The following is a 26373-nucleotide window of genomic DNA, read 5'->3' as shown; positions in this document are numbered from 1 at the left end:
GGAGAAATGGAAGTCCCAAAGTTGAAAATAATCTTTTTTGTCTACTCAAAATATGTTTGCATATTTTGCAAAATAGGTTTGCAAATCCTAACCAGGACTTAAAAGTGAACAGGATTTGGCAGAGTTGTGCTCACGCTTGCAAAAAATTCAAACCCCTCTTTTTCTGCAATCTGAAAATGCATGAGAGAAAAAACATTTTCTCCTAACGAAATCATAAAATTATTTTGAAAATAAAGTCCCTGTAGAGTCTTTGAATTACAAACAAAATGGAGTTGCCAGTCAGACTCCCCTGGTGTTATTGGAAAAACACCAGCTTAATGTCACTCACAATAATTTAAAAAAAAAAAATTAAATGCTTGATTGATCCTAAAAATTAAGAGTTTGGGAATATTAAGTGTGACCAATAACAGAAGTGCTTGTCAAGCACAGAAAAGAGAATAATAGAAAGCCCTTAGCAATGGCTACTCTAACATCAATTTAACTTGGACACAAGTGCAGAGACCTCATGCAGGCTCACTTGGCAACACTTACCTTCTTCGGTCCTCTGTTTCTATTATCCATTGCTATTTTTAGCCCCATCTGTAAAAGTATGTTTTTGCCAAGGAGCAAAGACAGGACAAATTGTAGAAAGCATATAAGCAAACAAAGAAATCACAGAGCTTACAGGACGGTCACAGTTGCAATTTTGTTAAGCTGCTTCCCATTCCTTAGCTCTATTTAGATCATAAAGCTGCTCAGGCAAGAATTGGTCTTTTGGCTTTTTGGCTTATGCTTAAAGCCCATGGCATATTGTTTGTACCTTTGTAAATACATTACTTACTCTTACAGGAGAAGATCTGCACTGCCCCACTCCAAGGAAAACTGGAAAAAATTTTGTTAAGTCATTTAGTGATAGAGCTTTATACAGGCCTATAATGGATGTGGGCAGCTTCAAGTTCTCAGATCTTGGGCTGCCTTTTCTAGGATGTATTACCTAGGTACAGTGCCATGCTAAGAGGTCAGTATGGCCTGCAGACAAGCCAGGAATGATTTCTCATCTCTGGACAGCTCAAAATGTTGAAATGAGATTTGTCAGCACCTTCCTGTGCAGCCATGCTGGAGAGGTCTTACTGTCACTAAAATGTCTAGTGTAACAGCCTGAGCATAGTCTGAAGCAAAGATAGCCAGCTGTGGAGTACAGCTACCATTCAGGGTACAACAGGTTTTGGTTATTCAAACATGGGCATTTTCATGCCATTGAGTAGCGTACCTGGCTGCTCACCGTTGTGCCAGGAAGGTATGGGTCTCCAGTGGTAAATCCTTTATCATGTCTGCCAGTGCTATGAAAATAGTGACACGTGGCGTTCCTCAGGGGTTGGTGTTGGGACCAGCGCTGTTTACATCTTTGTTGGTGACATGGGCAGTGGGATTGAGTGCACCCTCAGCAAGTTTGCTGATGACACCAAGCTGTGTGATGTGATCGACACGCTGGAGTGAAGGGATTTGCCATCCAGAGGGACCTGGACAGGCTGGAGAGGTGGGACCGTGCAAACCTCATGGAGTTCAAGGCCAAATGCAAGGTCCTGCACATGGGTTGGAGCAATCCCAAGAAAAAATACAAGCTGGGCAATGAGTGGATTGAGAGCAGCCCTAAGGAGAAGGACTTGGGGGTATTAATAGATGAAAAACTGACTGTGAGCCAGTGAGCCAGCAGTGTGCACTTGCAGCCCAGAAAGCCAACTGTATCCTGGGCTGCATCAAGAGAAGTGTGGCCAGCAGGTCAAGGGAGGGGATTCTCCCCCCCTACTCCACTTTTGTGAGACCCCACCTGCAGTGCTGTGTTCAGCTTTGGGGCCTCCAACATAAGGAGGACGTGGACCTTTTGGAGCGAGTCCAGAGGAGGGCATGAAGATGATCAGGGGGCTGGAGCACCTCCCCTGTGAGGACAGGCTAAGAGAGTTGGAGGTGTTCAGCCTGGAGAAGAGAAGGCTCCGGGGAGACCTTAGAGAGTGGCCTTCCAGTACTTAGAGGGGCTACAGGAAAGATGGGGAGGGACTCCTGATCAGGGGATGTAGTGATAGGATGAGGGGTAATGGTTTTAAACTGAAAGAGGGTAGATTTAGATTAGATATAAGGAATAAATTCTTTACTGTGAGGGAGGTGGGACACTGGCACAGGTTTCCCAGAGAAGCTGTGGCTGCCCCCTCCCTGGCAGTGTTCAAGACCAGGGTGGACAGGGCTTTGAGCAACCTGGTCCAGTGGAAGATGTCCCTGCCCATGGCAGGGGGTTGGAACTAGATGATCTTTAAGGTCCCTTCCAACCCAAACCATTCTGTCATTCTATGAAATGTCTTGGATAGTCACTATGTCTGAGGTGGCCCAGGTTAGTGACATGTACATGAATTTTGCCCAGAGAGACTTCTTAGCTAGTGTGGTCCATTCTTACAGTTCTAATTTGTTCTAACTGGTCATTAATTGGAATCTGTTTTGTCTTGAATTGCTGGTGGTTAGCAGCCACCTTCTAATTGCCGTTTGTTCATACATCTGTTCATGGTTTGATTGTACATAATTATCCTTGAGTGATGTTTTCTTTTGGCATGCGTTTCTGTGGGAGGCAATGTGAGTACTGCAGAGCTCCTCTGTCATGTAGGGTAAAGATGTAGGAGATGTTCTTTGTATATATGTAGTGAGTAAGATATAGGGCTTCATGTGCTCTATCTACTAACCGTACTATGTACATGGTTAAAAGAAGAACAATTACTGTACTAAATGCATTAAAATGAATTATAGCATGCTAGCTGTGTGAGCCAGAAGGCTGGACTCCTTGAATTCAGTAGAAAGTTTTGTTTTGTGTTTTTTTAATCTCTTTCTAGTAACCCCAGGAACTACATACAGCACTTCTGTATGGCATCTCATAACTTTAGCAAATACCTATTCACAGAAATAGAACACTAAGGTGGAAAATTCCTGTTGGGGAAGTGCAAGCCTTGTCCCACGAGGAACGTGCCGTGGAAAGCAGCCACTCTTTATGTCTAATCAGACCTAGCACGTGTAGCACCAGTGACATGCTAATAAAACTGTCAGGCCTTGGGACCAGTAATTTACACTCGTGTTTTTAGATTCTCTGTAAGAAAAAAGAAACTCTCCTTGTGGATGAAAAATGACGTGTGAATCTGTAAGGCTAGGCTGAAAAGAAGCAGATGCTGACGTTTCTAGAGTTTATATTTTTGACTTAAAAACACATCTGTCATCAGCCTCCACTTATAAGACCGGAGGAGCACTTATCTAAATAAACATGGCAGCTGGTTTATATGATGGGTCTGTTTTTTAAATAGTAAAAAATATTGTATCATTTTGAAAGGTATAGCTGCCATTAGTGTTAACTTACAATAATAGGTTGGAGTGTGTAGCTGTTCTCTGCTTTAAAATAATTTCAAATGACACTTCTTCACATTATCAGAGAACCTCCCTGCAAGGCCAGCGTGAACAGAGGAAAGGTTAATAACTGGAAGTGCGTGCAGCTGAGAACACTGCAAATGTTGAAAACTTGCTGAGGAGAGAGTTCTGGATTGTAATCTCAGGAGCATATTAAAAAAAAAAAATAGGGGAAAAAAAGACAAGAACTTTTTGAGAAGTAAATTATCAAAGTTCTCTGCCTGTGGGATGAGGGTTACAATATAAATAATTCACATTTTTTCAAATGTCTTTGCTAATTAACTTCTTTTCAGTAGTTCAACAAATCCTACGCATAAAATATATGATTCTGTTTCCTACGGGAATCTTTAATGAGTCACTTTACACTGATTTTAAGACCATTTTACATCATTAGACAGGTACAAAGGAGACTTAACAGGGCCAGGGAGAGACCTACACTTGCAACCAAACCCAAATTTTATTTGCTTGCTCTTAGGGACTACTAATGGCTTTTGATGATGAGGCCGTAAGCCAAATATAAGAATGCACTGTAATTTGCATTTCCAATTGCAAGTAGTGTGACCTCCATTCTTAATATGATGTAAGTATTTTTTGAAATGTGAAATGCAGAAAGATCTCCCTGTGTGAAGTCCCAGAATGTGAATTCTTCCTTTGGGGTATGTGCCCTCTTCATTAGGCTCTAGAAACATAATCCTTCCTTCTAGACAACCTAATGGTTTCATATGGCTCATTTCATTTTTTGACAGTTTTTGGTCTTGCTTTATCGAGAGAATGATGGAGTGCCTTTGCCTCAGGCTGTGCCTCTATTCTGAAGTGCTTCAATTAGCAGGATGTTACTGGAAAGGAAGATACAAGCATTTCCAGCTCCTCTGGCAGTCTTTTTGAGTGAAGTTGGCCATGTACTGTGACCTGAAAATGGCCTATGTATAATGGCCTCACAAAGAATTTAGATAGACTATCCAGTTTGTGAATGTCATGTGAGCTTAGCTCAGAGATCAGTGTCAAGCTGGCTGGCTTGCCCCAGTAGTGCTGATCCAGAGCAAGAACAGCATCAGGCCTTTAGGCAGGTGCCAGAAGAGCTGATCTGGCCAAAATATAGCCAGCCCTGGCGTGCTATAGGTGCCTAAATGGTTAAACCCATATTTTTGTAAGTTCTACGTCATGCCTAGGCTGTCCCTGAGGAACCCACGATCTTTATAGATCTGAGCATCAGCTTTTTACAGATGCATTCCTGCCAATGAGAAGCAAGTAATTAGCAACAGGATCCCACCCATAAATTAACAACAGTAGCTGGATATGAACTTTATTGGGAAAAAAATGGAAGAAAAGGCAGGGCAGACCTGGGTGTATGTCATGGCTCATGCAGGGATGTGAAGGAGGCATGGAGTTCTTAGGTTTTCATCCACCCTCTCCCCATGCGTGTGCAGATAGTTTGCAAGCTAGGAGGGAGGGAGACTGTGATTCACCTATCAGTTTTGCTAGCCAGGACTGGGAAATGTCAGAATTTGTTGCTGATGCTTCCGTAAGTCATTACCCTGGAGGAAAGAGAAAGCGATGGAGGAACTGTAACTTGTAAATGATTCCTAATCAAAGTGCTTCCCAAGGCTATTCCTGGAGAGCTACAGATTCCTGAGCACTGCTTGCTCAGGCTTGTGTTTAAGACTAAAATATGTTACTTTCCCTTGATCACAAATTGGAGTGTGCCCTACCCTGGAGTAAAGCCAAGTTGTATCTCTGGGGAGGGACAGCTCTAGGTTGAACAAGGTAGTGGAATTGTGCACTGAGGTGTTAGGGATGTTACCATAGATGAAGTACTGTTGGCCTTCAGTGAGTCTAATCCTACACCTATTCAGGCGGACTGAAGCTACCACTGTGTTTTCACTGTAGGAACAATTTTGTAACCTACTGGTTTCATAAAGATAGCCTAGTTTTCCTAAAACTTTATTTCCAAGAAATCCTCTGAATGAGCTGCAGTTTAGCACTTTCTCTTGCTGAAGTCTGCATAACACTTTAGAGTGTATTTTTAACTCTCTTTGCTGAGTGCTTAGGACAAACAGGATCTCCTGTTAATGAAAACCTTTGATGGATGCTTTGAGGAAGCAGTGCATATGTAATCCTATATTTCCTGAGGTTACCTCAGCAGTGTACGTGGAGCATAACATTTAAGGACGGTACGTGCATGTATAAAGGTCTTGTAAAAAGCTAGTAGTAGTATCCTTATTACTACTACAGCAGTATGATTTATTTTGCATGGATGTTCTACAGATACCAGTGTGCTTTATCATCAAACCTTCAGGCAAGGGCATCCATAAATTGTAGAAAGAGCTGGTGAAGGATTAAGTCTCAACCTCTCCAATACCTCATTGCCCAGAATCACTGAAGGAGATTTGTTCTCTTTGCTTTTGAATGAAACAGTGACTTGGTGTGGGCCATTCTGGCAGGTTTTGATCTAGTAATAACTTTTCCAAATTCAGGTGTGTAGGCACCTTCTTCTAAATGGTGTACTTTTTTCCTCTTCCAAGAACAACCCTAGATGGTTTTATTCATGACCTTGTTTATACATTTGCACCTCCAAAAAATGAAGCTTCAAACCATGCAATGAAATGAAGTTCATATTGTCTACAGGAAAGTATCTGCACCACTGAGAAGAAAGCCTTTATTTTGTATCTAAATGCCAGATGTCAGAATTTGGGCATTTGGAGATTTAATACACTCAAGTCTTGCAATTTTGTCCTGCAGATAACTTAAGGCGAATTATTTAAAACTAATGCTCTAGGGCAAAGCTGTGTGGATACATCTGTAGAGTTTCGTGTTGTGACCAAGTGTTTTAAAGAATGATGATGAAGTGAGAGTCAGAACTGTCACCTTTCTCAGGACCACAATGGTACTAGTATTCTGTGTGTGCAAGAAACACACTGGGGACACTAGAGGGATTTAATAACTGTGTATCTCTGCAAACAGACTGTTCAGAAGGAAAAGCTGTTCTCAGAAGGGAGGCCAGTACTACACTGTAATGTGGGAATTGGAAGTGAGGGTGAAGGTAGTTGCCAATAGCTGCCAGAGTGGGGGGTTTATAGGAGTACTGTTTACTGTAGGACATAGCAAGAAAAGCTTGTAAGGTAGTATCACAAAGCTTATGCTGCACAAAGAGAAAAAAAAAAAAAAGGAAAACCTTTGTGCAAGTTTATCTTATGAAAAGCAAGTGCTATTTATGTAAAGACATTGTGGCAGTGACTATCATTTTGCAAGGGTTAGGACGTTGAAACCTTATGCAAATGCACTGCTGGTGTATACACAACTGTACACCCACTGGACTGTGCTTCATGTGTTCTTGATGCCAATGAAAACAGAGCAGACTCCAACTGATTCAGGGGAAAAGTCATGGCTGCAAGAAGCCAGGACCTGCTTTACAGAGCTACTGCTCTGCTTCTAATAACTGAAGTTAGGAAAGTCCCTTGGATTTAACCCTAACTTTCTTATTGTCTGGGATGGGAGATGAATAAGCTGAAGAAGCTTGTTAGTGTTTTTAATAGTTTTTCTGGCCATAGACAGTGTCCAGCGTAGCATGTTTTATTGCAATTTTTCATAGAAACAGTTCTTTTTAGAAGAGAAATAAATAATCATGTGGCTCATGGCAAAGCTTCCATAGTCACTGGAGACCTCTGGTGTAACAGCTGAATTAATCACAAATAGCTGAACTCTCTCCTGCAGTGGTATGCCAGAATTGTTTCCTTGCCAATGTCTTTGCTTCCCTTCTGCTGTCCCCACGAAGCTGCTGCTCTTTGCCCCCAGGGTGGTGGAAAGCTCTGCCCCTTTCCGCAGTGTGGGGCTGCCCTCCTGGTCCATTCCTGCTTATGTGGTTATCTTGGCTCACATTTCACCATTGCCCTTAGCAACTTCTGGGACTTTTGTTCAAAATGTCATCCAAAGCAGACTGAAAATCAGTGGAAAGACTCCCACTGATTTGTATGATGTTTGATGCAGTCCTTGCCTGTATCCCGCCTTAAAATCCACCTTTTCCACCAGGTGTATGTCTTCTATCCTCCAGCATTATAGAAAGGCATTGTGCTATAGTGGTGCTGTATGGTGGTAGATCCCTATCCCTGTTTTCCCTGGCAGCGTTCAGAGAGATGTCTTGGCACTGTTTGAGTGTGCCCTGTGCAGCAACTGGCAAGGAGATTAGTGGGGGAGGCATAGCCTATAGAAGGATGTCTGGTTTATAGGAAACACCATAGGTGGAGTGTTTGTGCAGTGGTACCTGTGGCTGTGGCATTTCTGTAGCTCTCCATTAATAAAGAACTAGTTTTAATTTCAGGAGTCTGAAGCCTTTTGATACTACTACCCAGCATGGACTGTATAAGGTGCAGCAGCAACAATCAGTTTATTGAGACCTGCAGCATGAAAGAGTTTGATTAGTAAGTGTGTGAAATGGCAACAAGTGATGAAGGTGATGTGAGAGGATTCAGACTAGGGGAAAAGATGGATTTAAGATGCTGCCCAATTATTTCCATGCTGAAAGCAAGAGCTAACCCGCTGTGCAGCACTGAGCATTGCCATTAAGGTTGAGAAAACGAAGGTAACTTTTTAGATGCTCTCTCACTGGTAAAACAATTCTGAGAAGTGATGCTGTGTTGCTGGGAATAGTGCCGGGGATAATTAAACAGCCCACAAAGGTGTTTGAGGAGCAGTGTGAATCCACACATCTCTGAGCTGTAGAGAGGTAATGTGAATTTTTTTAACGCACTGTCAACTAGCAGAAAAAGGAATAGGCACTTATATTACAGAGTTGAAAGCTCTGCCTTCTGCGTGTAACTTTAGAGACATTAGAATACCTAATGAATGACAGAATAGTTCGTTGGGCACATTATTTCTGCTTGCAGGAGAGATTTGTTGAGAGAAACAGATCTACCCCTGGAAAAAGCCTGCATTGTTGAACTGTCCAGGAGAAGGATCAATAAAGTGACAGCTCTCAAGGCAGAACAAGTATGTGGACTCCAGCTAGAAGCATCCAGCACTCAGGGTAGTTGCAGGCCAGTCTGGAACACAGGTATCATGAATCTGTGTAGGTACTGGAGAAAAAAGGCTGGGAAAGATAGGAAGAAAAATGCCTCGTCCCATGGGAATGGTGAAATAGGTATGGGGGACAGACCTGTCTTATGTCCCATTGACCCTGCTAACCTAGGAATAGAGATATTCCAGGAGCAGCAGAAGTAATGAAGCTCTGTTTCTAAGAGATATGTGTCCCTTGCTCCTTTATCTGCCCTAACTGCAATAATCTGAGCTTTCCTCCAGCACCTCTGTGACATGAGCACCAAGCAAAAGGCAGGAGGTTTGGGAGACGCCCCTGGACAGCCAGCTGGTACCTAACACTGGAGGATGCTTTCTGGTGTTCTTTGTGGCAAAGAAACTGGGGTCTCTCTACTGTCTACAGCAGTCTGGTTTTGACAAAATTTGTAGGAACTTAAATTCTTCGAGATCTTAATGTCACTTTGATTTTTGCTATTTTATCTCTATTTACCTTTTTCAGAGGAATCCCTTGATATTTGGGGCTGGAGCTGATGAGGGATTCACAAGCTACAGGTGTCCCTGGTTTGTGTCTGCATAAGCCTTCTTTCCTTAGGAAATCAGCCTCAAAGGGGAAAAGTACACACTGCGCTTAAACCTTTCAAGTCTTCCAAGTGAAGAGGGGCTATTTACAACATCACTTTCAACAGAGCCAAGAGCTCAGCATGTAAGCCCTGGAGGAGAGAGGGCTGCTGGCTGTTCAGCTGCTAGACTCTGTAGCTAGGCTGTTGGGTCAGTGAGCGATTTGATTTCAGCCGGATTGTGAAGCCAGATGCAATATAATCCCAGCAACACTTCTGCACAGTGCTGTTAGACTGGAGAAATATGACCAAGTGCTGGTTGCACTGAGTCCCTTGGCTGAGAGCACAGCACTGCGTGACCTTCCCCGAGGAGCCCTTCTGCTCTTCCCGCAACTGTGAAATTTTAAGAGTATTGTCTCTGCCTGTGCATACTTAAAGGAAGCTACTGTGCAACCCAAGAATTTATTTTCCAGAATGTTCCCTTTCACCTAAGGCAGTAAATACCCTGGTCCTCCACCTCCTCCCACAGGAGAGTCAGTGCAAATTGCGTTTTGAAACTTAAAAGATCCAGGACCAGCAGCTCCCCAGCCATCTGATTTCAAAGTGGAGAGCTATACCTTGCAACAGCATGCTCTCTAGGAGGATCCTGTGATATTTCAGCAAACACAGCACACCACTTCCCTCTGAAAAATGAAAATGTCTTTTCTTCATCTAAGCAATCTAAGGAAATGTGGCTTTTGAGAAGTGGAATAGATGGCAGGAGTGGATTGGATTAGCACTTACACAAGTCATTTTGTACACATGGTGTTTGATTGATGGAAGGCATGACAGTATTTAGATGCTTCATCCTACCCTAAATTACTAACTAATGAATAATTTAGTTAATTCCTCAGCAGCTGGATACAACCACATACAAATTAACTTTCAAAAGTGGAAGGCTTTTCAGTTCCTGGTTTGAGGTCAAGATGTTCTAACTCCGTGACACTTTGCAACAGTACTTGCATTTGTTAGGAGATCAGGGACATGAATTTACAGTAGTTGGAGACAACTAATCGAACTTTCTTATTAATACAGCTTGTTGATGACACAAAGAGTACACCTAACTACTTGTATCATCAGGGTGCATGTGGAGAGAGAGATGGTAGAGTAAAACTCTTTTACCTGCTAACAATTGATGGAGTTCTTTAGGCTTCTTTTGGCTTTGTCAAGGAATGCCTTTGCATCAGACTGAGAGAAAACTGTGGGAAAGGATGGTTTTAAGAATTGTGCCTTTGCCCCAGAGTTTGCTCTAGAAATTTATTCATAAGAATCTTCCAGTTTACCCTTTCCAATCTGTATAAATTTTAGGTGATTTTTAAGATATGTAAGACAATGGTTTTTATCCACACTAACCTGCATGGCCTGGTATTAAAATGACGGTGAGTTCTTTAGAGCATTTGCTGCACATGCAGTCTTAGGACACCACTTTAGACTGTCACTAGGACCGCTTTCTAAAGCCTTTCTATAGCAGTGATAGATACCTCAGCAAATACGGTTTGAGATCTAGATTCAGAGTTTAAAAATCTAGCACACAAAAGGCAGTATAAATACCTGCTATTTTGAACTAAAGCTCAAGATCTCACTGTTCTGAATTTAATCCAATACGTTCTAAAGAGGCGTTTTTAAAATCCTAGTCTAGACAATAGATCAGGCTGCAGGGATGTGGGAAGCTCTGGCTTGTCTGTCTGCTAAACTGATTGATGTGCTGTTTGCTTTTATGCTGACAACTGTTTTGCTACTTTGCGCATTTCCTAAAAACTTTCTCCCTCCCATGACCCTTCTAGGGAACTCTCACTGCACAACGGCTGTTTCAGGGACCCTGAAATACTGTGTAAGGGTGACGTTATTCCCAGAGGCTGTCTGCCACATACTGCACTAGCATTCTTGTAAGAACCAGAGTCTCTTTCATCTGATTTGGGAGCGAACACCTATTTTATTTCCAGATTAAAGCTGCACTCTAAATACAGTATCCTCTCACTTTTGTGCCTGCTTACATGACATATCAGGGACTATACATCTGACGGTAAACTCAAGATATGGGTTTACAGTCATGTGATTCCAGGGGTGTTTTGAAGATATTTGCATAGTACATATTGTTGACCTGTTTTATGTATTTAGTACACGTTTGGGAGGCAGCAGAAGTCTTTACAATCACACATTAGTTAATATGTCAGATAGAGCTCCTGGTGACCAACATGTGTATGCGAGCCAATATACTATCCAATTCACATAGGAAGTCTAATACACAACAGCGAATGTGGTGTAGTGAAATAGGAGTCCTGGTATGCCTTAATCTTTTCTTTCCAAAATGGTAATACTCATCATTATCGGAATCTCAAATGATATGTCTATCTCTTTGTCAAGGAATTTCTATTCATTTCCTTCATGCCATTGCTGTCACAAAAATTATGTCTCTTAATATGTTCCTTGTGGCTGTAGTAACCTGCACTGTGCTAGAGTGGTTGAAGACAAACAGTCATACAGTTGTGGCTTCTCTTGCCACTGGTATGGGAGAGTCTTGCTCAGTAGCTGACCCTGTTGAACTTTTAAAGGTATTTTTCATTCTGGTGGCATAAAATCTTTATTCATAGCTGGAGAAAACCTTGAACATCTGTCTTAGTTCTTACAGCAACCCCTGCTGAGGCTACAGTGTGCATCTGACCTTGCTCTAAATGTCTGGAATATGTATTTTGGAGTTAAGAGAAATGTAATTTTGATAATTCTTTATAATTTTTTTCCCCTGTAAGGATAGCCTCACTGGTAGCAAATTAAACCTTTCACACTTCTTCTAGAATGAAAGTTAAAAATAAATGCCTACAATCCCCTGTGGACTGAACCCTAATGCAGCACTTAGACAAAATGTTCTGCAAAATCAATGGAAATTTTACTTCTATTGGAGAATTAGTGGAGTCTTTCAAGCACAAGGTGAACATAGGGCAAAACTAGGGAGGTGTCTTTTTTACATGATTTACAGCTTTACTAAAGCGCACAGATAAAGCCAGAAAGTGAAATGGAAAATGAGATCCCCCCAAGAAACATGATTCTTGATAATACTGAAGTTAAGCTTTAATATTAAATAACATGTATATAAAATATTATTACGTGTAGACATGTCCATTATCAGTAGCAAACAAATTGGGACTATGAAAACCTCTGCCCTCCCAATATTTCATGAATGCTTTCAAAACCTGCTTAGGACAAGGGCAGCTCTGCTGTAGGTGGTCACTCTTCTCGCCCCCATGGTAGATGAAGCCCAAGGCTCTTGGAGATTAATAACAGCAGGCTCCCAACCTTTGGGGAGTTTTTGGATGGACATTTTTTTTTTCTGCAGATGTTTTTCTGTCTGTCTGTCCTAGCACACAGGCCGTGCACCAGGCACGTGGGTAGCCTGCCCAGAAACTACACTCTCAACTCTGCCAAGTTTCTCCTTCCTTATTGAACAGTGAAATGTCATAGTCGAGGTGGGGGTTTAGCAGAAGTGGATGGATGGGTAGCTAGACTAGCTCCGTGCTTTCATTTTAGGAAAGACTCATCTGTCTTTCTCAAAGATGGACCTCTCGTGGGAGAGTTAGAAATTGCAATTTCATCTTCCCCTCTCTTCTGTCTCTTGAGAACACTGCTGAGATGAAACAAGACCTCAGTCCATACCACCCTCTGAGCCGATGCCAGGGAGCCTCTTGCTTTGTTTTGCAGATATGAGGTGGCAGCAGGAGTTACAGTGGTTTTGTTTGTCTCTGAGGTGGAAAGTGAATCTTTTCATTGTAGACTAAATTTCTTACAAAATCTGTTACCTCCAGAGCACTGTGGACTTGCAGCAGCATCCCCTGATTAAGACTTCATGTAACTATCGCTCAAGGGTTTATTTGCCTAGTTCTTGAATAGCATTTCTCACAGGAAGCAGATGTCACTTGTGCTTTATTGGTCTGTGCTGGCTTCCAATTCAGGTTTGGTTTTACTGGAAGGTGTTGCTTCAGACCTGGAATATTCTGGCTGCCTGGGAGATGTTATGCTTAACAGGGAAATGTGAGCTAAAAGCTGTAGATGTAATTGGGAGGTGGAGGAGGCAAGGTGTTTACTGTGCAGTTCCCACCCTGGCTTAGGCCATCCAGAGCCAGCCTTTCAGCTCTCTGGAGTTATTTTTTCCCTTAATTTTTTTGCTGAACTTTTGTTGCACTTTTTTCTATGTGGCTCTATTCCATGCAATTTAAAGCACTGGCAGGACTAGCTAATCCTGCTTTGAAAACTCATATTCTGAATGCTTTGTGAGTTTTGAATTGAGATGTCTGAGGCTTTTAAGAAAATAGAAATATATTCTGTAGGTTTTGACATTTTCTTATAGTGCCCAATGAGCTATCTCTCTAAGCTCTGTAGGGCAAGTAGAATTAGTCTTTCTTTAAATGGTACATGTTGATTTGTTTCAGACTGTTTTTGAACTTGCACCCTAGTGTGATATTCAAGCCTGTAAGAGCCTGTCTGGGACAGCAGCAAGTCAGAAAAAGCAGCATTACAGCTGGAAGCAGGAGAAGCAGCGGGGTAAACAGAAAGATGCAACTGGACTTAGTTTTGTGCAGAGGAGGGGCCAGTACAAAAGGTTAAAAAGGAACCATAAACAAAAGGTTGAAATGGGGAAATATTCAGTATTATCCATGGCATTTTGGTTTTTTTTAAAAAATAAATCTATGCAACAGGCTGCAAAATCAATGTCTCAATAATGTGCTCAGCCTGAGCTTTGATACAGACTGTCAGAGGAACAAGACTCCAGAGTAGTTCTGCAGAGGCATAGGGTATGTGAGTATTAAATACAGAAGCAAGGTTGCGAGAAAGGACCAGTGCCTACCATGTGTTGGAGCATTGCTTTATCTTCCATGGATGTATCCCTGATCCTGTCGGCAGGCTGAATGAGGCCTCCATGCCCTATTTTCCCATTTGCCGAATTGTCACCGAAGTTTGAACTTTGTCTTTTAGCCTTTTTCCCTGGGCTGAGTGACGGCACTGCTTCGGAGAGCCCTTCTTCGGTATTTTCTCTTTCATTCTGCACCTGTGTCTCTTCTCACAGGGCTATTCCCTGAGCATCACAAGGAACATCAGTGAAGAATTCATTTAGTTTTGTCAAGTTTCTGGTCTGACCCTTAATTTAGAGCAGTCATTTCAGTCTACAATAAACTCTGTGTTCCTGCATGCCTCAGTGAAAGAATTATGAGCAGTCCTTAGCCATGTGCATTCAGGATGCTTTGGTAGCCCCATGGGACAGCTAGACTTCAGTGCCTGAAAACTTATTATAGAATGGGGGTACAGTCAGTATGTTATTTTCTGTATAATAGTGTATATGCGGGTCTGCCTGTGCGTAAAAGCTTTTACATGATTCACTGAGGCCATTAGGAGTGGAATGGCATACCATAATTTCAGACACAGAGCTCTTCAAAATGAACAGCTTTTTCCATCTTTCCCCAGGGAGCCCCAAGAGGCATCTAGCATGTAGGTGGGAGGAGATTGTTCATAAGTCTTCCATCACAGCATCCAGCAACACAAAGCTTATTATTGGGATGAGCCTGCAGCTCTGAGTGATAAATAAGGCAGGACAGTTAGATGTAAAGGGTTGACTTCTCTTGGTAAGACAAAGGTGGACTGATTTTTAAAGTTTAACAACCCGGACCTCTCATGAGTGTATGGAGCACATGTTTAGTAGAGGGTCCAGAGCTAAACACAGTGTTCTATAAGCACGGTGAAGTAATCAGGCAACAGAGCATAATAAAAACAAAGATCTCCTTTGACTGACTTAATCTTAGACATATATTCTGGGCTTTTGTCTTTGCTGTGTTTTTTGCCTCTCTTTTTCTGATATTCATTAATACACCGGGATATATCCAGTTCAGGTTGCTTTTTTTTTTCTTCTTTTTGCCTCATTCATTCTCAAAATTTCATATACCCTCTTGGTTTTCAGTTCTCTGAAGCAGACCTTCTGGGTTTGCATAGTTGCACTTGGAGACTAAGAAGAATGTGCTTTCTTAAGTGATTTTGGCTTATTTGGTTTCTGAGGTCATGGACATAGCAGAAGAACACCTGCTCTCATCTTGCTTCAGCACTTAATCCCTGTCCCAGACAAGCCTAGAAGGGCATGGCACAGGAGATGAAGAATAATGTAAAAAATTGCTCAATAACTTTTTTGAACATCCGGAAAGGTTCATGGATAATGATTTTATTCTCCCTGGTTTTCTCATATCCAGACCAAGAAATAAGATAGAAAGACACTGTTTCTTCAACCATTTCATTCATTGCTTGAGAGAATGAAAAAAATATTAATAATCCAAGGTCTCTGCAAGCAATATAGAAAGTGTCAGAGGACAGTTGTACATGTTCGTTGTATGCCTGATGCAGGCAGAAATTTCTGTTGGCAAATACTGCTTTGGATAAGGCTTTTCAAGACTTGTTACCAGTCTGTGTGAGTGTGTGCATGTCTACTTGACATTTTGCTTTATTTTTTTTTTTTAACTAAGCCTATTTTCCTTCAGGGTGGCAGGACACAGTGCATCCAAGAAGTCTGCCCCATTCTCTCGTGTCCCCAGCACCTCAGTCACATTCCTGCTGGACAGTGTTGTCCCAAATGCTTAGGTGAGTGTCTTTTTTCCTGGGAATTTTGAAATTAATACAATATGTTTCTGGGTAGCATCTTTTATACCAGTATTTCATAATGCTGGTAAATTCTGAGAGGTGGAAGAGACAGTATTGCGCAGTGGAGTTTATAATCTACAGGTTTAAACAGGTACTCGGGGTCAGTGTGTAGGTTTGTGATGGGTAGTACTAAGCAAGCAGCCGCAGAAGAGCATTTGAGCGTAGACCAGTTGGCTTGCTTAGGGAGACAAATATAGACATGTTTCCCACCTTCATTACACATGTTTTACAAAGGAGGTTGAGGTGGGAAGAAATGTTTTGTTGGAGTCTGAAACAAGAAAAAGGCCTCACCCTCCCATACTTTTGTTCGAGTGTGCATTTGCATTCTTGTTTTTGAGGAAATGCAGGTCAGAGGAAACTTCTGGACTGAACTTGCATTCTTAGAAGCTGTTGTCAGAGAGGCCAAGGGCCCAGGAGTCTGCCGCATTAAGGTGGAATCACAGTTTCAGCCAGGAATATTTTCAATTACGTCTTTCTAACACGTTTTAAAGGAGTAAGTCAGAGGCCTCTAAGAAGGGCTAGTTCTTCCAAGTCATGCCAAGGAAGGTAGGGACTTTTGAGAGTCCTTATTTTGCACTTACAGTATCCACAGATTCCACAGGTTAACATTCCTCAAGCCTCTGTCCCTCTATTTCATAAACAAGGAGCACTTGCATCCTTGCAAGTAAATTAGCTTTAATTTGCTCTATGAGATTGTAACCAAGTTTGAAAAATTTTCAGAGCTGATAACTCCCCGTTCTTCAACAGAAACTTTTTGTCACTTTGACCATATCTTTACTCCTTTCCAAAGTTTGTTTTCAGGGCTAGATTAGGGGTACAGAGAAGTCTGGCCTTGGTGGCAGCAAGCCATAGAGAGTTTCAGCACCTCATGATACTTAACATTTTTGACTGTTTGAAACAAACCTGAATTTATTTATTTATTTGTTTGTTAATTGAGAAGTCCTATAGATAAATACCTGCCTGAAACGTTTAACCGCAACACCAGAGAGTAATACAGTAGAGGAATGAAATGGAGAGGAGAACAGTCCAAACACTGAGCTTCTATTTTGGCTGAGGACATTTTTCCTTTCCTTCTGTGAACTCCCCTTGTGCTCTCCACCCCATGCCTTTCCTAACTGAGCCTTCTCCTCCTTGATCTAAGCACTGAAAACCCAGCTTTAATTTTTGACTGCTTCATGTGGATTTTTCTACATTCTTTTTTCCCTCTTAGAAATGTCTATAAAATGAGTTCATTTGTAATAATGTTTTTCTTTTTATGCGGTCTTTGCTGTAAAGCATGTCATATACCTGTGAATAGATAATGTCAGTTCACAGGGACATGCTGAAAGTTTTGGAACAGAGGTAGAGCTGAGGGATGTGTAGCACGCTGAATGGAAGTTGGGAAAGAGAAATGTTTTCAGGGATGATGAGGCATAGTTTTTAAAGTATCATGTGGAGGACCTCCCTGCAGTTGAATTCCTGATGCTCGGCGTATATAGCTTAGAAGAATGCTGTGGACTCTACTGGGACTTGAATTATTAGTTTAACTAGTGGTTATGAGCCAGCAAAGTCAACCATTAAGCCAATATCTTCACCACCACATCTTTTAAAGCGGTAGCTCCTTTGTCAGTGTTTTTTTTTACCAACTATATGAACTGGGTTGGCCACCTGGAATTGTGCTGGGTGGTTTGCAAGGCATGGCAAGAGCGTGTGAGAGAGAACTGGACTTCCATTCACTTGTTGACATGAGTTATGCAACTGAAGTCCTAGCCCCACACAGAGAGGTAGAAGTGTTGTTACAGGCAGGACTATGGCTGGTTAACCAAATACAGATTAATCCAAGGTAGCTAATTTGCAAGAGAGAGATGTTCAAATTGTGTCTAACTGAACAATAGCAATTATCTCTTAACTTTCGTTTAATAGTTATTTTAACATTACATTTGTAAAAACTCAAGGCTAATCCAATGGATTTTGTTGTGTGCTTATCCTTTTGCTCACTATTAGAGAAAAATGAAACCTTTGTCTTTGAAACTGTTCTACATTTATCAAGAATTATTGAATTACAGTGTGCCAAGACCTGGTGGTTTTAGAGCTAAAGTGTTGGCCTAGTACTTAGTAACTTCTTGTATGTGTTTACAGTAGCCATTCCCTACCCCGGAATTGATGCCTGTTTAACATCAGACCTCAGAAATGATAAGCTGGGAGACTGGCAGCCATTCATAAAGAACTTACTAGTTGGCTGCCACCAAAAGTAAAGAGGGGAAGGTATTCAAAACCAGAAAGATAAGTGTAGTGTTTGTGTAAAGAGCTGATGTTTATGTATCCTAATGGTCACTTGTTTAAAATAACCTACTAAGAAAGAAGCTGAGGAATAAGAGAAGCTTGCAGAACCGCAAAGTGTGTTGCAACTTGGATCTGAAAGTGCTTGCAGGACCGCAGGACTTCAGGGAGGTTTTGATATTGATGCTGCCTTCCCTGTATAGTGCTCTAACCCTTGCCTCGCTCTCACGAAACCCAAATATTTTATGGGTTATGGAAACTAATATCTTATGATGCCATCATTCTGTTCATAAATTATGCAAATGCCTGTATTTCTTGCAACGTTGTGTGAACAACACCAAGCTATCTTATTGAGACTGGACAACACCTATATATTTTTTGCATCAATGTCACTGCATTGATTTAGTTTGGCTGCTGTGAACCCCTGAGGTAGGTATGCTAAAATCAGTTAAGGCTGCTTTATTTGATAACTTACTGCATTAAGTTAAAGACTGTTTGAACTAGTTTAAGTGTACCTACCCTAGGAGTTGCAGTGCTTACTTATTCCTTTAGCTGCACTCTGCACTTTATAATGAGAAGGAGAAGAAAGATTTTTCCAGTATAAACATCCCATAAATCATATTTATATTCCCTCCTATGGTAGAATTTGTACAGATGAATGTGTGCTAGAAGAACAGTGAACTGTTAAAAGTACATATTTTTTTCACACCAAAATGGAAACACATAGCAAATGACACATTGCACATGAATTTGGTCTGGTGACAATAAGCCCTACTATTTTTGTTGACAATATGGCATCTTTTCAACCACATTCTGTTTCTATTACTGTTTATTTATATTCAGGGCAGAGGAAAGTGTTTGACCTCCCATTTGGAAGCTGCCTCTTTCACAGCAACGTGTATGATAATGGATCCTCATTTATTTATGACAACTGCACAATGTGTACATGCAAGGTAAGTGTACAGTGCTTTGCTCTTGTGTGCTGTGGCTTGTCTGACTTAGCAGTAATTGGTAGGGCTGTGGGAGTGTAAGCCCTGATACTGTTCTTCTTTGGCATCTTGTGTGGTCCCTGAGAATCTGATCTGAAGAGCACCTGCAGTTGTGCTAGGAAAGTTAAAAAGTTACTAACTGCCTCAGCTGAGCCATGATGCCCGATTCTGTGTGATGCAAAATTAGGTTACTCAGACTATGTGATCCTCTTGAAGTTTACATTACAGTGGAAGAGGAGCTTCTGAATGGTGAATTACCACATCTCTGCTGAAGGACAGTGATATTTTTTTAGTTCCCTAACATTACTGTGGCCACTTGCACTTTTGCACCTAGGCAAAAAAGTGAAAGTGTCACCAAATCAGTAGGATTTTTCAGACCAACAGAAGTAGAAGCTGATCTTTAGCTTCACAGACCATGAAAGATTCCCTTAATCCAATAAATAATTTTTATTTTCTCTGAGCTGACCTATTCAAAGCAGTTGGGCTATAGCTTGGGTGAATGCAATGATTGAGCAAGCAGAAATGTTATGGCAAGGACACACAGGAGCACAAACATCTTGGTGACGATTTAATGATTTCCTTTTGCCGTTTTACCTAGGATTCAACAGTGATATGTAAGAAGAGATGCATACTTCCTGGTGAATGCAATAAAAGCAAAGACCACTGCTGCAAGGAGTGTGTCTCATATATCTCTCCCGAGGAAGTGAAAGTGTGCAAGTTTGGCAATAAGATCTTCCAGGTAAAGTTTCAGGTGTGGCATAAGAATAGATGCTATTGTAACAGCTGAAACAGCATGAGTTTACTGTAAGTTAGTATTGTGGCTTGGTTTTTAGCAGAATCCTCACCATCCTGGTTGGTGATGAAATGACTCAGAGGCAAAGCTTTGCAAAATTTGCCATCTGCTATTTTTTTTTCTGAGTTTGTGTAAATTCTTCTCATACACAGCAGTTAAAGATTAGTTCCTTCTTGAAGTGACGCATGACAAATAGTGCATTTTTAGTATGAGATAGTAATGCTCTGCTTTCCCAAACAAACACTGATATTCATGGAGAACATATTCTGAGTGGTATGTAGGCTTTATCTGCTGAGCCAAAGAGTCTCTTCCACAGCTGAGCCAACAGGACCTTTGTGAAGTTCGCCTTGGCTGAAAGTTACTCATCTTGATTTACTACATTTCACGTCTCTGCTAAAAACAGCACCCCTGACATCTTATATTGGAATAGCCATGTAATAACTGTTACCTACTGCACTCTCACCCAAAGTTTTCAAGTCACAAGGGATTCCCTGCAGAACGCTTCTGCTATTGCTGAGACCATGCTTGTTTTTCCAAGTGGTGCGGCTTTTTTCACACTGTGTCTGAAAAAGATTCTGTCACCTCATGGGCCATCTGTGAATTAAGAGACCCTTGAATCAGATCAAATGTTAAATCCTTTGTGAATACTTGGTTTGCTCAGCCAGAATTGCTTCCCATTTATTCCATCTTTTGTGTACATAGCCGAAGTGTTTATTCTGGAAATTACATGTGAACCTACTGTACGCTGAGACTATTCTCCATCTGATTGGCACTTTCACACTGGTGCTATTGTGCTTCAGGAACAAATGCCTGCTTCTTAGGCACCCAACTAAAATATTCTGCTTCTTGTGAAGATTTTATTATATTACCAAGTATTATATGAAGTAAGAAAAAATAATGAGACAGTACACCCATTTCTGGCCTCATGTACCAAAAGGTAAACCCAGCATTGCTCTGTTGAAGTTAATCGTCAAACACAGGTAGAATGGGCACAGCAAATGTGGTTTTGCACTCATGTAAAAAACCAGCTGTGAGACAAAAAGTCAGGGTAGCTGCATGCAGTCGGCTGTGATATATTCTGGAATCTTAGCAGATGCTTGGAGAGCAGTCATTAGAAGCCTACAAGAACATGGGCTGCATCAAGAAAACCAGGCAATCGTAACATGGCCTGGAAATAAAAAATAGGGTAAAGACAGCTGTTGACCAAGCATGCTGTGCTGAATAAGTTAGGCTCCTTGGCATTTCAGATTTAGTCTGTTTTTCTCTCTGGTCAGAACATCATGTTGAGGTGGGCACGTAATTGTTCACAGCTGTCTGGTTGGACAGCCTGTTCCTGTCAGGTCTATCTTCACCCTTCCTTCACAGCAGCCCTGTAAACAGAAAACATGCACATTTTGGCTCTAAGCAGTCTAGCACAAGACTGTAAGTGGGTGAGACAGAATGTTTTAGGAACCACTCTTGGCAGATGCAACACTGTGTAAAAAGGAGTCGGGCAGTTCCACAAGCAGTCCTTCCCAGGTAAGTGGGGATGAGACCATGAGGCATATTTTACTGTGCACCTAAGAGCCATACATAAACTGTTTTACCTGCTCTGCATTTGAGGAGTTCAGCACTGTATCTCTTCTAAACATTTTCAGATGTTTAGCGGATCAAGTATCTGTGAAAGTGCTGTAAGTAATCTAAATTAGACTTCGTTGTTCCACCATTCCTGCCCTAAGTCAAAATGATGCTGCATCTGGGAATAAATTCACTATATGCTGACATCTTAATCAAATACTTTCACATGCAACAACTTAAAGACATCACTCAACCCAGTGAATCAGATTTTTCTAATTATGTGAGCTTAAATGAAAATTTGTGGTAGGTGTGATCACATCTCAGACACATACTGGAGAGAAAACGATGCAAATAATTAGGACACTAATGAAAAATGCAAATGTGATTTGGTTCGCCTTGAGAAAATTAATTTCTGACCTAAACGGCCAAGGGGAAGAACACCCTGCTGAATTTGATCTTTGTCTTTAATCCGACTGGCCATGGACAGACACCTCAAAATAATTTAGACTAAACAATGACACAATGCCAACAGGGAAAGTCATCCTTTCTTGTGCAATGATACATTGCTGAAATAGCTTCCTGTTGCCACCCCAGCTGATACTATATCATGTTCCCTCCTTCAGGATGGAGAGATGTGGTCCTCTGTGAACTGCACCATCTGTGCTTGTGTGAAAGGCAAGACAGAGTGTCGCAAGAAACAGTGCATTCCAGTCAGCAGCTGTCCTCATGTGAGTTTTTTAAAAGAACAGAGCTTTCTTCTCCTTTTTTTTTTCTCCACCATTATCTTTTTCAGTGTTTCCTGAAAGTGTGTGCATGGCAGTGGGGCATGGAGACTGAAAAGAAGGGATCCTCTGGTGAATTAATTTAGGCTGGCATTCCCCAAGTGTGCTACTGCTTCCTGCCTCTGTTCTTGCTCTGAAGACTCTGTGCTCCTTTTCTCCTCCTCCCTTTAACTTTCTCTATCTCAGGTATCTGCATTGGAACATCTCTTTCCCATATATTTAATAGCTTTATAGAGTGGGGAGATGACTATGTTAATATTTCAAGATTGTGTATATTGTTATGGCAAGCCACAGGAGATTGCTGTATTTGCATTTCTCAGTGCATATGAAGCTTAATACTTGGTTGAAAATGTAAATTAGACAAAGCTAAGCAAATTATTTCAATCGAGCCATGCTGCTTTCTCTATGGTCGCAGCCTGAGTATTTTTTATTTGAAAGTCTGAAGTGAACCCAAAAGAGTGGTGTAATTGTAACATAACTTAATTGCTTCAAAAATTAGCATTACTTGAAACTTTGAGCTAAAGTCAATCTTTGTTTCTTGGATTTCTGTCACTGACAAATTATTTTATTTTAATGACTCAAGCTTTCAGAAGAGGGAGCTCTAAATAGCACCTCATGTAGGGGCAGATCGTTGAACAGAACTGCAGAAGAGAGCCAAGTCGTTAGCATTACACCTTCTCAGTGTTTCCTTCTCCATCCTGGAAGCCAGTGAGGAAAATATGAGTCACAGACACCTAGGTATAAAATTTTAAATGACAAACTCTAGTTTGTAAAATTTTATACGTGTGAACTTTTGACAGCCAGAAGCAGTGGTGGAATAGAGAGCCTGTACCTTGGCACTCCCTGTTCTGCTGTGACAGTGAGCTGCAAGAGTGATGCTTGCATCCTCAGAAGAGGGGACATCCTTTTCCTGTCACTCTGGCACTCACTGCAGAGGGCAGTTCTCCTGTTAATGGGCCTCACGTGAGATGTTCCATACATTTTGAGAAGTGTGAACAAATGGAGCTGCTTTTCTGGGAACCTGATGTGGCTCATGGCAGTCAGGTTTGCTCCCTTCAGACCGTTCACAGTATAAGCAGGAGGTGAGAGCTTGGACTCTTCCAGTCTCTTCAAATTATTTGTTGGCCCAGAACTTAGCACACACTGCATCTCATTTATATTTTTCCCTTGCTGATGCATTTCAAACATTTAAGATGCTTCTGAGATCAAATAACTAATATGGCTTAATATATAACTTAAGGGAAATACACCACTTCAGCAGTACCCGTATATAAATTTGTGCATTGAGATGATCATCTGAAGGTGATCTAAAATGAAAATAGTGGTGGGTAAAAATTCTGCAGCAAGAAGTCCTGTGGCAACAACTGACTGATGAACTTGTTCAGTGCTGCTACACAGTCTGCTCCAAGGTTAATGTGAAGTCCTAAACTTCCATAGACCTCCAAGTTGAGTCTTCAGACAAGGTCCATTTCCTTAGGTCTGAAAATACCAGCTTTGTTACCCAGCTGCACCATTCCCTCTAGTATCTAACCAGTCAGCCTGCTTCCTGCCTTAAAATGGAGTCTACAGCAAGCTGCATGCAAACCCACCCTCCTCCACAGGTACACGTTACGTTTCTGCTCTTTCAAGCTAAATTGGAAGGACAAGTAGGAGAAAGAATGTAAATTCCAGAGTGAGATTTGTTTTCCTATTCCAAGTGGGTACCAAATAATTTTAAAGCAAATAATATATGCTAGTGGATTTAAATCTTTTAATCTGTGCTCCACTCCCTTTGATGAGATATTCTGTCACAAATCTATAAACATTAAGTAAACACATCACATTATTCAAGACACAGATACGTTAGTGATTCTGAAAGTGTGGATATCATGCGTAGAGTTGTACTACTGTCTCTGCAAACTGTAGGGGTGTGAACTCCATTTCTTTTCTCTCTTCACAATACTTCTGGCAGTGAGCAGTCTCTACTGACACTTGAAGACTGCTGTGGAATAAAATGCTGTTTAGTGTCCCTTAGAGTGTCAGGCCACATAAAATTATCTCATTAAACAGTGTTGTGATACACACAACTGAGTGTGAAAGGATTGAAGATTCACAAGGAATTTACAATATTATTCCTTGACTTAAGTGCTCTACCATGCAGTCTTAATACTTTTTGCATGGGTTTTTTTGGTGCTGGAATATTATTTAATCAATGGAATATTATTTAATCAATCAACATAGATTTTTGGCTAGTTATTTCTCAGAAGGATGGGTTTCGAAGTGGTAATTCTGCAGAAATTTCCAATACTGTGCATCCATTTGTATTATTCAACATTTTTGATATTTCTGAAGATGGTTTCTGCCATTTCTTTAATTTTCTTCATATGCTAGGCACATTTTGCTGTTTCTTTTATTCTTTCACAGCATTTAATCCTGTATCAGTAATTACAGGAAGTGTCTTCCTCAGCTTCTTTTCATCTGTAGCAGAGGCAATATATCTCACAAATTCAATCCCTCCTGTCATATTTACAGTAAAATCAGTCCTCTTTGGGCTTCTAGTGAGCCCTGTGGCTTGTGGTTTTTGTTTCTTACTTTCTGACTGCTGACTCCACATGGATATTCCTTCTCTGTTACCTGGAGGTGCGGTACATCCTGCAAGGTGCGGTACATGCTGGCCCTCATCCAGCAAAGCTATTAAGCATGTGTCCAGTCCTGCTGAAGTTAGTAGGCCCTCCATGTGTGCTTAAACTTAAACACATGCTTAAATACTTTACAGCAAGGGAGTAAGCTCAACACTTGGCAGGACTGAGTTTCAGAGACCCTTTAGACCTTTTCTTGCCTAATTTGCTATTCACTTGCCCTAGCCCTGCTCCAGCCACTTTCTTGCCTTGTGCCATCTCCTTTCTGATTACCCATCCTTGCCATTTTCCACCTTGCCCTCTCTCCTTACACCTTTGCATTCCCCACTAACATTGTAAGCCTGTGGTAATGGTCAGTGGTCATGGACATGTCTCTTTTTGTACTGCTAGAGGAAAGCCTGATGAATTTTATAGCATACAGCCTTTTCTGTGCTCCAAGACTGTGCAAAAGTTAATAGAATTAAATTCATGGCATGTGAAGACATTTGCAGAGTTTGGTTCTGTGGGTAAATTTTGAACCCGTGAACTTCAAGTGAGTTGAAAATTTATTCAGAACACGTTCTCCCATCTCTAGCACAGACTGCATTTAATGTTATACACATCTGTTATTATTACAAACAAAAAGTTGCTGTTTTTACTCTAGTGCCAAATGAGGCACAAAAAAACAACAGCTGTTGCTATTGCACAACCAAACAACCCCCTTCCCCCCCGCAATTAGTCTTGCCTTAAAAAAATAGAAAATAAAACCCTCAGACATAAAATTGAAAACCTCATAAAAAAGAAGAAAAATCCCAGAAAATAAATAGACTCAAATGTGGTCTGCTTATAAATATTCATAGGGAAAAATGGGATCACATCACTTAGCCCACTCCTAAGGGAACCCTCAATGCTAACGAACTCTTGCAGCACATGTTAGCAATAATGGATTTCCTTATTCTACAAGACAAAAACAGGATCTTGGGCCAACATGGTGGCTCAAGTAACCAGCCTCAGCAGGCTGCCTTTGGAGATTCCAATTTCACTTGAATTCTTGCCACTTCCACCTCGGCTGATGATTTCAACTCTTTTATTGAAATGGAGAGGTAAGGCTGTGCAGTACAGTGTGTGGCATTCAGCTGCAAGTCTTCCGTTTGTACAAATAAATGTTGCCAATCTCCCTATTTCTGTACAGTTTTAACGGTTCATCCTTTAAGGGATTTTGTCCTAGCAGGTGCTTGGTAGGTCTCCCTGTTGCAGCCTGGGCCTCGGCTATTCTCTTTGCTCTGGGGCCTGGTGGCCACACAAACATTTAAGCATTGTCCACACTGCCAGTGAAATTATGATCCAGCCCTTTTCTTAAGTCCAGATGTGCCTCAAGCCTGTTCACGTGCAGTTGCACATTCAAAGACAAGCACACAGTGAATTTCTGTGATGGGCTATTTGGATGATGAGCCCAAGTGCAGTCATCACCAAGCTCTCATTCATGCCATCTGGGTACATCAAGCACACGCAGGACAGAGCGTGCTCCACTCCAGTCTGCCAGCAGATATTTGGAGTTCATTTCTCCCCATGCACATTGTTGAAGCTGTAGGCAGAAAGCAAGGCAGACAGCAGTAGGGCTTGCTGCCTGTGCCCACTTCCCCGCTCTCTGCATAGACCTGCCACCTATTTCTTGTCTGTTTTCATGAG

The 26373-nt window shown here is 41.4% G+C and overlaps 1 protein-coding gene across 2 annotated transcripts in view; it reads left to right on the top strand.

The window, feature by feature from the left end:
- Positions 1-26373, top strand: part of BMPER (BMP binding endothelial regulator) — a 148883-nt gene that overhangs the window by 60901 nt on the left and 61609 nt on the right. For both annotated transcript variants that reach the window (XM_074898158.1, XM_074898159.1), the window contains 4 exons: positions 15548-15647; positions 18810-18919; positions 19554-19694; positions 21929-22033. In XM_074898158.1, coding sequence (XP_074754259.1) covers positions 15548-15647; positions 18810-18919; positions 19554-19694; positions 21929-22033 — 456 coding nt within the window. The remainder of the gene's footprint in view (positions 1-15547; positions 15648-18809; positions 18920-19553; positions 19695-21928; positions 22034-26373) is intronic.

This window comes from Athene noctua, chromosome 2 (assembly GCF_965140245.1).
Source record: "Athene noctua chromosome 2, bAthNoc1.hap1.1, whole genome shotgun sequence".
Taxonomy (NCBI): domain Eukaryota; kingdom Metazoa; phylum Chordata; class Aves; order Strigiformes; family Strigidae; genus Athene; species Athene noctua.
This window is presented reverse-complemented; position numbering and strand designations above follow the sequence as displayed.